The sequence below is a fragment of the Phalangium opilio genome, unplaced genomic scaffold (assembly GCF_054372755.1).
Source record: "Phalangium opilio isolate 3A_F unplaced genomic scaffold, DU_Popi_V2 ptg000246l_1, whole genome shotgun sequence".
NCBI classification, from domain to species: domain Eukaryota; kingdom Metazoa; phylum Arthropoda; class Arachnida; order Opiliones; family Phalangiidae; genus Phalangium; species Phalangium opilio.
In genome coordinates this window covers 6,419,932-6,431,525 of record NW_028324225.1, presented here as the reverse complement: position 1 = coordinate 6,431,525, position 11,594 = coordinate 6,419,932, and the positions used below count along the sequence as shown (strand labels likewise).

The following is an 11,594-nucleotide window of genomic DNA, read 5'->3' as shown; positions in this document are numbered from 1 at the left end:
TTCTATTTTCATCCCGCAAGGTGGACAGAGCGAGGGGGAAGCAGTGGAGTCCCCTCCTTCGGCCTGCTCGGAAACGCGCTTGGCAGGTTGCCGGGAGCTCGTTTTACTTTGTTTAGGCATATTGCAATAGGGGGGGGGGGGACCAGAAGAAAAAACCGACTGGGGGAGGGGGCGAGAGAGCAGCGAGTAGCCCGACCCAACACGAGGCGCCAAGGCCTAATCGGAATCAAGTAATTAAAACAGCGAGCACGATAGCTACTAAACTATAGAACGTAGCGAAAAACAGAGCTTACCCTCGAATAGCCCGTGGAAAACCGATGAGGAAACGCGACCGAAAGGGACAGTTAGAACCGAGAAATACATAAAAAATTAAGCAGCAAGCGGAGCGGCGGGATAACACGACCGTCGTCGACCGAACGATAAGTTCTTTGACCTCATGAACAGCAGAAATCTAAAAGAAGGCCAATACAAGCGGAACCCGAATTTGGATGCCTATTGTAGCCCTGAAGATTCACGATTGAAAGTAATAACAAAATCCTTTACATTCAACGCGTTCAATAACTTAAGGTGGTTTTTGTTAATAATTTTCAGTGGTTAGAAGAATCATTAATTCAATATTTTAAGGAGTGGGAAAATGAAGTCGCTGTAAAGGCTGCAGACTGTACAGCGAGTAAACGTCAGATGATGATGCTCAGCAGAGAAACCACCGAGGGTTTACTGATGACAGGTGCTACACTGCCATCTTGCTAGATCTTTCCTTATTTTGCGAGACTAATTATACCTTCCTTATAGCACGATCTGTTCCTGCAATTGTTAGATTCTTGTTGCAGGAAAATGCGTCGTTTGTTCTGACATGTAGATTGAACCAAGACTGCTTAGAGCAGGAATTTGGGAAGCAAAGATCATCTGGTGGTGGAAATTCTAATCCTGATGTGTTACAATTTGGGCAAAATGTAGATAGGTTCATTAAATTGGGGGATGAAATAGCCCCACCTACAGAGGGCAATACATTAGTCCTGCGGTAAATTTATTACATTAAAAAAAAGTTTTTATGTCGTTTTTATGTAAAAAAATTGGTTTGGAAATACGTTGAAATATCTCTTTATTTTCTTTTAAAAGATATCCAAAAAATTTGATTAAAAAGTTAATTTTCAGGTACAATGTATGTAAATGAGCTAATCATTTCACAGCAACATTTTAGCTAGCCACATCACATAGTAAATAAGGATTTTACTCATTTAGATAGCCATGTCACGTATCTCAAACAAAATTAGGGATTGAATGTAGTCATATCACAGATTTTCATGGACTAAATTAGGATTTTACTCGTTTCGATAGCCAGATCACATACGCATTTGGCTAGCCATGTCACGAACTAAATTAGTTTTATCATTTTAGCTAAGCATATCACAAAAAAATTTGGAATTGAGTGTAGTCATATCACAGATGTTCATGAACTAAATTAGGATTTAAACAGAATTTACACTTTCTTTTAGACCTTTCCTTAAAGAGGGGGCTGACTTTTGTTTTTTGTTTTCTTTGCCAAAATGCTTTGCTCTTAATAGAAGTTGTAGCCCTTTGCCCCGTAGAGTTAAAAAACTTTCCGTTAAATTGCTTAATATTTTAGTTCTTATTTGATAATTTTCAGGGATAAGTGATTTTGCTAACAGGGTTTCCCAATATTTCACAACTTCCTTATTCTCAACTATAGCTTTTTTGCCACCTGTTTCCTGTCACAATTGTTTTCTAATAAAGTTTGGCTTCCGTAAAATTTGGAAGCAATTTGGTTAATCACTATAAACAATTCGTATGTGATTTTTCTTACATACAGTAACCCACCCCGATTTTTTTGGGTCACCCAAGCTGCAATATTGAGGCCCGGAAGCTCTTTATTTAAATACTGTTGAATCTCTTCATAGGATCCCTTTATGGCCATAGAATTGACAAATCCCCAGCTATATTTAACTTTATTTGAAACAGATTTCACCGTAGCACCAGCTACATAATAAAGGACTTGTTTATCTTTTAAATTTTCCAAGGAGCCTGCCCGGGCATCTACTAAAGATGAGGGTGTATTTGTGCAATTTCCGTCCAATATTTCTTTCTTTTTTATATGAATATGAAGAAGATCTAAAACATTCTTTAGAAAAAAAGCGGCACAAAACCTCTTATCATATTTTGACAATAAGGCAAATATCTGAAAATCAAATATAGAAAAAATGCAGGTTGTCTTAAAAAAATTAATGTGAATAGTCAAGAGAAATTACCGGTGGAGATATTGATGATAGATATGCTATTGCATCATCAAGAATCTGCTCGTTTGATTGCAACTCTTGCGCTGGACCCCAAAACGATTTTGACGTTTTTAACATTCCAATTTTGAAAGAAAAAGCGTTAAAACCATTTTCCCATCTGGTTGCGCATCTTCTTTTCCCTATGTTAATCAGTTCATTGATAATCAAGGTTTTATTCGGGTCTGCGTTTCTAGAAAAACCCAGCGACTCAAACTTTTCCAATCCCTTGTTAAGTGTGATATTGAAGTCATACATCCTGTAAATAAATTGATCTTGATAAGTTTTTTTAAAATTTCATGAATGTATTAGGCATAAATTAAACATTAATGACCACAGAAATTTTTCTAGTGGTATTGATAATAATTTGCGCCTAAGAAGTTTCTTATTTTACTTACGTAAAAGACATAGAGACACTATGGTTTCTATTTTTTTTCTTATCTATTTGAACTTTTTTGTCACAACTTTCTGCATTTTCACAGATGGATGTAGGGGGAAAATTATCACAGCAGTTAATTACATTATCAATGAACTCAAAAACCTCCAGCTCATCATAGGGCTCATTAGGACCGCAGTCTTTGTCAATTCCATAATAATTTATATCTCTACTTTCGTCAATTCGCTTCTTCTTATTATTCGAAATACTATAAAATTTAAAAAAAAAATTTGAGTAACGTAATAAACAAATTGAAACCTTTGAAAATGATTAATAATCGTAAATTCACACTTCAAAACAAAAAGTCTCAGAGACTCAGACTGACAGTAAGCCAAGGCTTAAAAATATTGGGCCCTTAAATACGTTCCCTAACACCATACCTCAAAAAAAAATCACATTATTTAATTAATTAAATAAATTATAATACAAATACCAACCTTTCAAAGTAGTTGTGATCATTGTGGGTTTCTTTTTTCCCTTTTCTTACTTCGTCTTTCACTTTCTCAACAGTCGTTACGCGAGCCATCATGGAGCCATTTTGAAAAAAGTTAAACGACCTTGGCCGTACCCGTTTTTTTTATTTACTTTTTTACAGAGCAAACGTGCTATAGAGAGGAATCTACCCCGTTTACCAGTCCCTTTAGAGATCCAGCGTTCATGCGTCATCACACTGTATAATTTAAATCAACCTAAATATATTTATTTTAATGTGTATTTAAAAACTTAGGCTCACTTTGAACCGTTAAATTCGCTCCATAATGGACACTTAAAACAAGACAATTTTTTTAATCAACAAAATTCCAGTTGCACGCTGTCTCACGCCAGGATTGTCACATCGCGCGCAAATTTAATTCAAATCTCGCGATAAATATCATTTGGCAGGGAGCGTGCCACGAGGATTTTGTTAACAAGAAGGCAGGGCGTTACGCGATTGGTCAGAAGTCCTTATTTCAAATTATCCTTAAAATCCGCACCTAATTTTAATTTTAAAATTCTTCGAAGACTGTATTTCCTGAATGTTTCACTGCAGACTGGTCTTATAATTAGTGGAAGAGTCGATAAAAAATCACTTGATTTTCCACTTCACCCTCCCTTTAATGGGATTCTACTTAAGGGTATAACTCCTTTAAGGCTAGCTATGTCTCTAAAATTCGTAATCTAATCTAGATTTTGAAAAATTATCAGAATCTTCATTAAAATTTCGAAAAAAAGAAAGGTTAATTTCCTGTTAATATGTTAGCTGTGCATTATGGTAATGAGAGAATATCGATCGAGGGGTCGGACGTTTTGTAAAAAGTGTACGGGATTTCGAAATCCAATTTGATTTCTTCGGATTTTTTCCGTGATTTCGACGAATTTTGCGAAAATTCAATAAATTTCGTTGGATTTTGTGGTATTTCCCGTGATTTCATAGGATATGTGATTTTTCTTTTGATTTTGGATTTCGTAAATCTTGTAATGAATTTCGCGATTTCTTTACTGACTTTGTTTCTGATTTTGTGATTTCATTTCTAATTTTGTGATTTCGCTTCTAATTTTGTGATTTCTTTATTGATTTTGTGATTTCTTCACTGATTTTGTGCTTTCTTTACTGATTTTGTGATTTCTTCACTGATTTTATGATTTCTTTATTGATTTTGTGATTTCTTCACTGATTTTGTGATTTCTTTATTGATATTGTGCTTTCTTTACTGATTTTGTGACTTCTTACGGATTTTGTTATTTCTTTACTGATTTTGTAATTTCTTTATGGATTTCGTGATTTCGTTACTGATTTCTGATTTTTTATGGGATTTCGAAATAAGCAAAAATACGTTTGATTTCTTTACGGATTTCGTGATTTCGTTACTGATTTCTGATTTTTATGGGATTTCGAAATAAGCAAAAATACGTTTGATTTCTTTGTGGATTTCGTGATTTCGTTACTGATTTCTGATAATACCTTAGATTTCTTTCGGGATTTCTGATTTTGTTACTGATTTCCGCTTTAGTATGGGATTTCGAAATCAGCAAAAATACGTTTGATTTCTTTCCGGATTTCTGATTTTGTCGTTGATTTCGGATTTCTTAATTTGGATTTCGCGAGTAACGTACGGAATTTCGTGAATGACCGACCCCTCGGAGAATATTACGCTGTATACTTACACCGTTTGAGATGGCTAAGCTATGTTTTAAGTGACTTGATGTCCACTGCGTGACATTGATCTCAATATAAAATCTGCAATATAAATGTAAAATATTAAACAGGTTGCAATTATGTTTTCTGGAGAAAAATAAAAAAGGTCAGTCCTACTTCACATTTTTTAGACTGAAAAGCACATAACGAGCGAACGAAAACCCCATTTCGTGAAACGGATTATACGGTGTCGTCATGAACAAATTCACTTTAGGATCCAGCCACTGAAAAATACATTCACTAACATTAAAATCTCGTGCCTTATCAGTTCAAATTAAAACAGGGGCCAAAATCATTTTAAATTACTCCACGTGGTTTACAATGTGCTAAGGTTGTACAGCACCCAACAATGATCTAAGGCCATACAGTGGCTCGCATACAGTATAAAGTTACGAAGAGTGCAGCAAGCCCGCATAAAATTGAGAAATGCTTGCCCAATTCAATATACGCGAAATACAGTAACCATGACAATACATGAGGTGCCATTTCATACATTTTTTTTCTCTTTCCGTAAATCGTAGAAAATCTTCACAATCAGAAAAAAACCCTTGCATTAACTAATTGCACAATTTCGTTTGCCAAAACACTAAATCCATCAACATACTGGTCAATTGAAGGTGTTTGCGATATCTTAGAAAGTTCGAAGCCAACCCCACCCTGTCTAATCTTCTCGCAGTGAGGCAAGGCTGTTTATCTATCTATATCTATATAAATCAAAGTCCTGACTGACTGACAGACTGACTGATAATAAACGACAAGCCCAAACCGCTTGCCCTAGAAGGCTGAAAATTTGCAGGAGCGTTACTCGTATAATTAGGAGGCGCGTGCTAAGAATGAGTTTTCCAATCCGTCGCCATCTTAAAAAATGGCGCCCAGAAATGTAAAAAATCTTCCCTAAACAACAAAGTACGCGCGTTTCAACCGATTTGACAAATATTTAGTACACTGGTTTCCTTTAACCTATAGACGGGCTGAATGGTCTATCGGATTCGATTTGTTGCCATCTTTTTAAATGGCGGCCAAAAACTTAAAACCCCTTCTTTATGGAAAAATGTCCGCGTGAAATATAATAAAAAAATGTCTCGACGGGCAACGCCGAGTGCCTTCGCTCCTAGGGTGCTACAAAAATATTAGTCATCAGTAAAATCTACCCATTCTTTATAACATTTTATGGAAGTTCTTATTACACGCGAGCGACGCCGCGCGTAACAGCTAGTACATGTATATGTATACAAAAACTGGTCCTGAAGTCAAAAACCTGGGTGGCCAGGGACAATATAAACTTATACGGGACTAGCAAACAATGCCAAATTCTTCATTTCTAGGACAAGTTTAAAAATGATTCTACACTTCCTCAAACTCTTATAGGGAGCTAACAACTGGCTAGGAGGAAGAGATAGTCTGACGTCACGCAGCCCCACTCTGGTTGGCATTTTTGCTCGTACATTACTGTTTCCAACCGTTAGGGGGGATGAAACTCCAGTAAGAGATAGAATGGTGTGACGTTTCAGGGTCTGAACTGTTAGCTCCCTATAAGATGCGTTTCACAACTCCTCTTAGAACCCGAGCCTCCCAACAGAGTAATGGCACCTACTTGCCTTTGACTGTATTAAGCTCTGGGTAGTTAACATGGAGTGCCACTACTCTATGGCAGGGCTTCCACCAAAGGTTCACGCAATTGCGAGTTTTCTTATCACTTAAAGTGAATCAATCGCCTTATATACCCTAAATTTCCAAAAAATGTTAGAAAGGCATATGTTTAAAATTACTTTAGGAATAAAGTTTCTTAAAACGATTTAACCAGAATCAAGCTAAATAAGTGACGATTAAAATAATTAATATCAATTATATTTTTTTAATTATTTAAGAAAAATCTCTTAATTGCGTATCGACTCGGAGAGGTTTAAATTGGTTTCCCAACTTGTTTTTACCTCATGCGGAAATCCAAAAGTCAAGTTGTAGGGATTTCTCTGATTATATAATTCTTCCATTATCTTTTGCAGGAAAATTTAATTGACTCCTCAAGGAACCTTTTCCTGAAAACAAAAACAAAATATTGATAACATTAAGCAAAACCTAAAACATGGGCTAAAGCGTCTACGGAACGAAATCAATTGCATTTTCTGTATTTGAGTTAGTAAACGTGCTATGCCATTTTAAAAGGTATATAGACCATGCTGCCTTATCGTGTGCTAAGCGGTACATATCCGGTATGTGGATTCAAAGACGTTAAATGGGGCTTTAAACAATAAGGTCTGCTAACTTTTTCCTCTCCGAGTGACGTTGACGACAAGGACTCGAGGTATTATACTGGAGGTGTCTGTGTCACCGCGTTCGCATTTGCTAAATTCTCATAATTTTTGAGAATCAATCGCTTTATATACCCCAAATTTCCAATAATTGTTAACAAGGCATACGCTTGAATTCAAACGTCAACAATAGCTATGTTTAAAAATGATTTTTGGAAAAAAGTTTCATAAAGCGATTTATCTATAACTAGGCTAAACTAATGACCATTAAAATAATTAATATAAATTATATATATTTAAGAAAAACCTCAAATTATGTCTCGACTTGGAGAGGTTTATTTTAGTTTCCCAACTTGTAAATCCGTTGCATCCAGATTGTCTTAAGACAACAAGGTGACTAAACACAAAACACTATTTTACCCCGACTATTTCATATGGTGTAATGATTTCCAAAATATTTATGTTCGTCAAACAACATTTTAAAAACAGGGATTTCGGTTCATGATCATGATGTAAATATCTCAATTCATACAAATATTAGAAATTAAACAGAAACTCAGTCATTCTAGCTTTCTGTCTGTTACGTTTTCAAGATAAACATGTGGAAGAGATTTGGATGAAATTTGTCTTATAGGTAGCTTTAACACTGAAGAAGAGCATAGGGTACTTTTTTTTAAAAAAAATATCAACCTACTAAAGTGAAGATATCCGAAAAACATGGTTTTTTCCTTTTTGTTGAAATTGAAATATTGCTAAAGAGAAACTTTTAAATTTTAAGTTTTGCCGAAGTACTTGTGTCTAAGTATAATCCGATGAATGTAGCTTTTTTCCAATGTCGGGTCAGACTTTCTATTCTCCATATGTTTTGAGGGCAAATCAGATTTTTCTCACCTACTTAGTTACATCAAGATCAACAAGAAATATACTTTAAGAAGGCATAAATTAGCGTCCGGTGCTCGTGCGATAGTCGAAAATACCCGACAATACCCCCTTCATGGGTGAGTGGGGGGGGGGGCTGGAAACGGAGGCGGGACTTAATATTTTATCTTACTCTATGTTTTCCACCATCTATCTCTTTTACCTTTTCGTCAAGCCTTGGTTTGGTTTTTAGAACTCACGAAATCATAAGTATAGTACACTTGATTCGATTTAGAAATAATTATAAAATGATTTTCACGTAGAGACACATACTCAAAATCCATCAAGTTTGGTTCAAAACCTTTAACTAACTTGTCAATGGCAATTAAGAACAACTGTCGTACCGTTTCAGCGCCACGGGCAGCATCCATTTTCTGTTTACCTTGCTGGAGTTATTATTTTTCTCTATTCGGAATACGTCATTCGCGTCTGTATAACCTATCTCCACGGGATCCAATGGGAAAGCGCAGAGCAATGACGGACATGAAAGGGGTAGGGCTTACTTGTCCACTAGCACCGGCATAAGAGTAGTAGCGTAAAATCTCGCGGCTTATGCCTTCTTATAGGAAATCCCTTCTTGATTATATTTAAAGACCGGCTTCCATCGAAAAGAGTTCTAGCGAACTGAACACCGAGCATCGAGACTAACAATGGAGCGACGGTGCCGATTTTCGAATCCCCGCTGGGGTAAAACATGTAAGAGTTCTAGCTAACTGAAAGCCGTGCAATGTGGTTAGAGCGAGAAGATGGTTTCTTAGCTAGTGACCAAAGAGTTCTGCTGTCGAAATAGTGGGAGAGGCGAGTTTTTATACTTTTACAGGTGAGGTCAGAGGTGAAACAAGTTAAGGTGTTTTAACTTGGTTTTGCACGTGTGTTGAAAGGGATTATAAGAGATGGCTATTTATAGATAGAGGTTTTTCAATTTATACAAAGGGGAAAGGGTTGTATAGAAATCTTTGCAAATAACAATTTAGAATTGTATGGTAGAAGTTTATAATATGAGGTAAGGAGCACGTTTTGCGTAATTAAAGCGAAGTTTCGAATATTAGATTCGACACCCTTCCAACTTTTGACCCATCGGGGCTCCGAAAATCGGCATGGTCGCTCCATTGTTAGACTTTATGCTCGGTTTTCAGTTCGATAGAACCCTTTTCGCTGGAAGTCGGCCTTTAATGAGGGAAAATTGTTGCCTTGGTACAATCGGGTAAATATTTATTCTTATTAAAATAGTGTTTTAAACAGAAAAATAACATAACAAAATTTATAGATAAGTAAAATTATAGATGTGTCTTCATTCTAAAGCATTCGCAAAAGTTTTGAGCACCGAAATTAGAAAAATCTGCGACATGAACGATTGGAAAACGATGGTAATACACGGCTATATAACTATGGTAGAAATTGCGGTGTTACGTAATTTACTTACCTCTGATGACTTTTATAGTGGATTTTTACTCAGTGGGGTTATTTAAAAACGAACGAGCAATACGCTGATACCCAGTTATTTAATTAGTTAAGTTGTGCTTTCGACCCGGTTTAAAAGTACTTTCACAATGATTTTCGCTTCACAATAATCTCAATTTAGTTGCAAGAAGGTCTGTTAATATTTCTTTCAATTAATGTAAGAACCAAAAAAAACGACCGAGTAAAAATTTGTTATTATAGTTTGTTCTAGATTTTAATTTTCATTCCGTACTGCTTTCAAATGGTGAATTTCTTCCAATATAACGGCTAAAGGCAGCGAGCACTCATCATACAATGAACAAGGACAGTTCAAAGTCCTCGGTTCCCAAACTGACTAAATACTGATTACTTTTAGTACTCGTGATATAGCCTGATTAGCTGAGCATAATTACTATTCGCAGAACTCCTGCTATTGGGTTGATTGCGTTTTTTACAGAAAAACGCGAAGGCAAATTAAAGTAGTAAAACTTGTATTGGTTTCGTGCCTCGTTTTCCGTATGAACGATTCTATAGAATATCACGCACGAAATAGAAACTTAACATTGCATTTCATATGGTAGGTCATTAAAAATATTGATTAAAGACATAGTTCTTATTTTTCCGAGTTAATTAAGTAGGTCAAACTTGGCTCGGCCATTTTAAATGCACACAATTCTGAACCAATAATGTTGTTTCAACTGAATCAATAAACCTGTCTTTAACCCTAAAGCGATACTAAAAGCCAATTTTAATTAATAAATATATCGGTGGTTGATTCACGTTAATTATTTTGATCTGGGAGCGCTGCTAGAACATAAAAGTTCAATTTTCATAAGCACATTGTAGTTACGAAGGAACAAATTCAACAAGTTGGGAAAACCAAAATATTACCTCTCCGAGTCAAGAGGTCTACTACTACAAACTTATTTACCTAGATATGGAATTATTTAATAAATATATCGGTGGTTGATTCACGTTAATTATTTTGATCTGGGAGCGCTGCTAGAACATAAAAGTTCAATTTTCATAAGCACATTGTAGTTACGAAGGAACAAATTCAACAAGTTGGGAAAACCAAAATATTACCTCTCCGAGTCAAGAGGTCTACTACTACAAACTTATTTACCTAGATATGGAATTATTTCGAAATATTGAAGCAGTATTCCAAGCATAGCGAATAATACAGTAAAGCAGACGACATTTTACATCCAATAAGGATAAATCTTGGACACATGGAAATCAGTCAATGGGGAAAAGATCAGGAAATGAAGTCTACGCTTCAGCTGTTTACCGTATATTCTGATAGCAACATTCACAACTGGTTTGCAGTGTAAACACTATCGTCTCGTCTCACCTCAACAATATTCTTAGTTTGCCAACATGAATGTTAACGTTAAATAACACCAAAGCTAAATTGTAGCTAGACGCACTAATAGTCAATGCGCACCATAAAGAGAATAAAAAGTCTGTAGCTACTACCCGTTTACCATTAGCCCTTTTACTATTCTAATTGCCACCATGATCTTTTCTTCTATTATAAAATCTTAACCTGATTATTTAATAGTGTATATAACTTTCGGCTCACTCTGAACCGTTGATGTCTCTTCATTTCAGACACAAAAATCAAAGCCCAAAGTTTACTTCACCTCAGGCCTCAATTATTTACTCTTTGTTTCACTAAGCCTATTGCGGATGATACTTAATATACCCACCGGTGTCGAGGTCTTAGTTTCCTTCATGAAATCACTAAACCAAGGATTATTCTATATACTGATGTAGTATAGCTTAAGTAATATATAAACAGCCATTTCAAATAACAATATTAAAAAAAATCTTTGGAATATCAAAATGAAACAGAGCTTTAAAGCTACAAAAGTACTAAATGCATCATAATTACGAAAAATACTTCCACATATTCACTTTATATTATGGAAAAAGGGAATACTAAGGTTCTGTATGATTTCTTAACACATCAACACAAGGCTAACTGCTAACGCGGCGCACTAGTGTAACAATGGACGGACACACACAGACAAAAACATAGACTGCTTTTTAACTCTTTCTGTATTAATTTTGAGTTGAGA

At 35.6% G+C, this 11,594-nt stretch overlaps 2 protein-coding genes across 3 annotated transcripts; one reads left to right on the top strand and one right to left on the bottom strand.

Moving 5' to 3' along the window:
* The first annotated feature begins 436 nt into the window (after positions 1-436).
* LOC149612304 (uncharacterized) lies at positions 437-1,087 on the top strand. Its single transcript, XM_089858573.1, has 3 exons — positions 437-523; positions 592-727; positions 793-1,087. Exons 1-3 carry the CDS (start codon positions 437-439, stop codon positions 1,023-1,025), a joined length of 456 nt encoding a protein of 151 aa, XP_089714699.1. The 3' UTR covers positions 1,026-1,087.
* Positions 1,088-1,430: 343 nt separating this feature from the next.
* On the bottom strand, positions 1,431-3,345 carry LOC149612303 (uncharacterized). Of its 2 annotated transcripts, none has more exons than XM_089858486.1 (4): positions 3,165-3,345; positions 2,690-2,935; positions 2,268-2,550; positions 1,431-2,197 (listed from the first exon to the last, which is right to left on the bottom strand). In XM_089858486.1, the coding sequence occupies exons 1-4, from the start codon at positions 3,254-3,256 to the stop codon at positions 1,706-1,708; spliced, it is 1,113 nt and encodes a 370-aa protein (XP_089714612.1). In that variant the 5' UTR covers positions 3,257-3,345; the 3' UTR covers positions 1,431-1,705. The 2 variants fall into 2 exon arrangements, with proteins under 2 accessions (XP_089714612.1, XP_089714613.1); XM_089858487.1 differs by having other exon boundaries at positions 1,431-2,140.
* Positions 3,346-11,594: the final 8,249 nt, after the last annotated feature.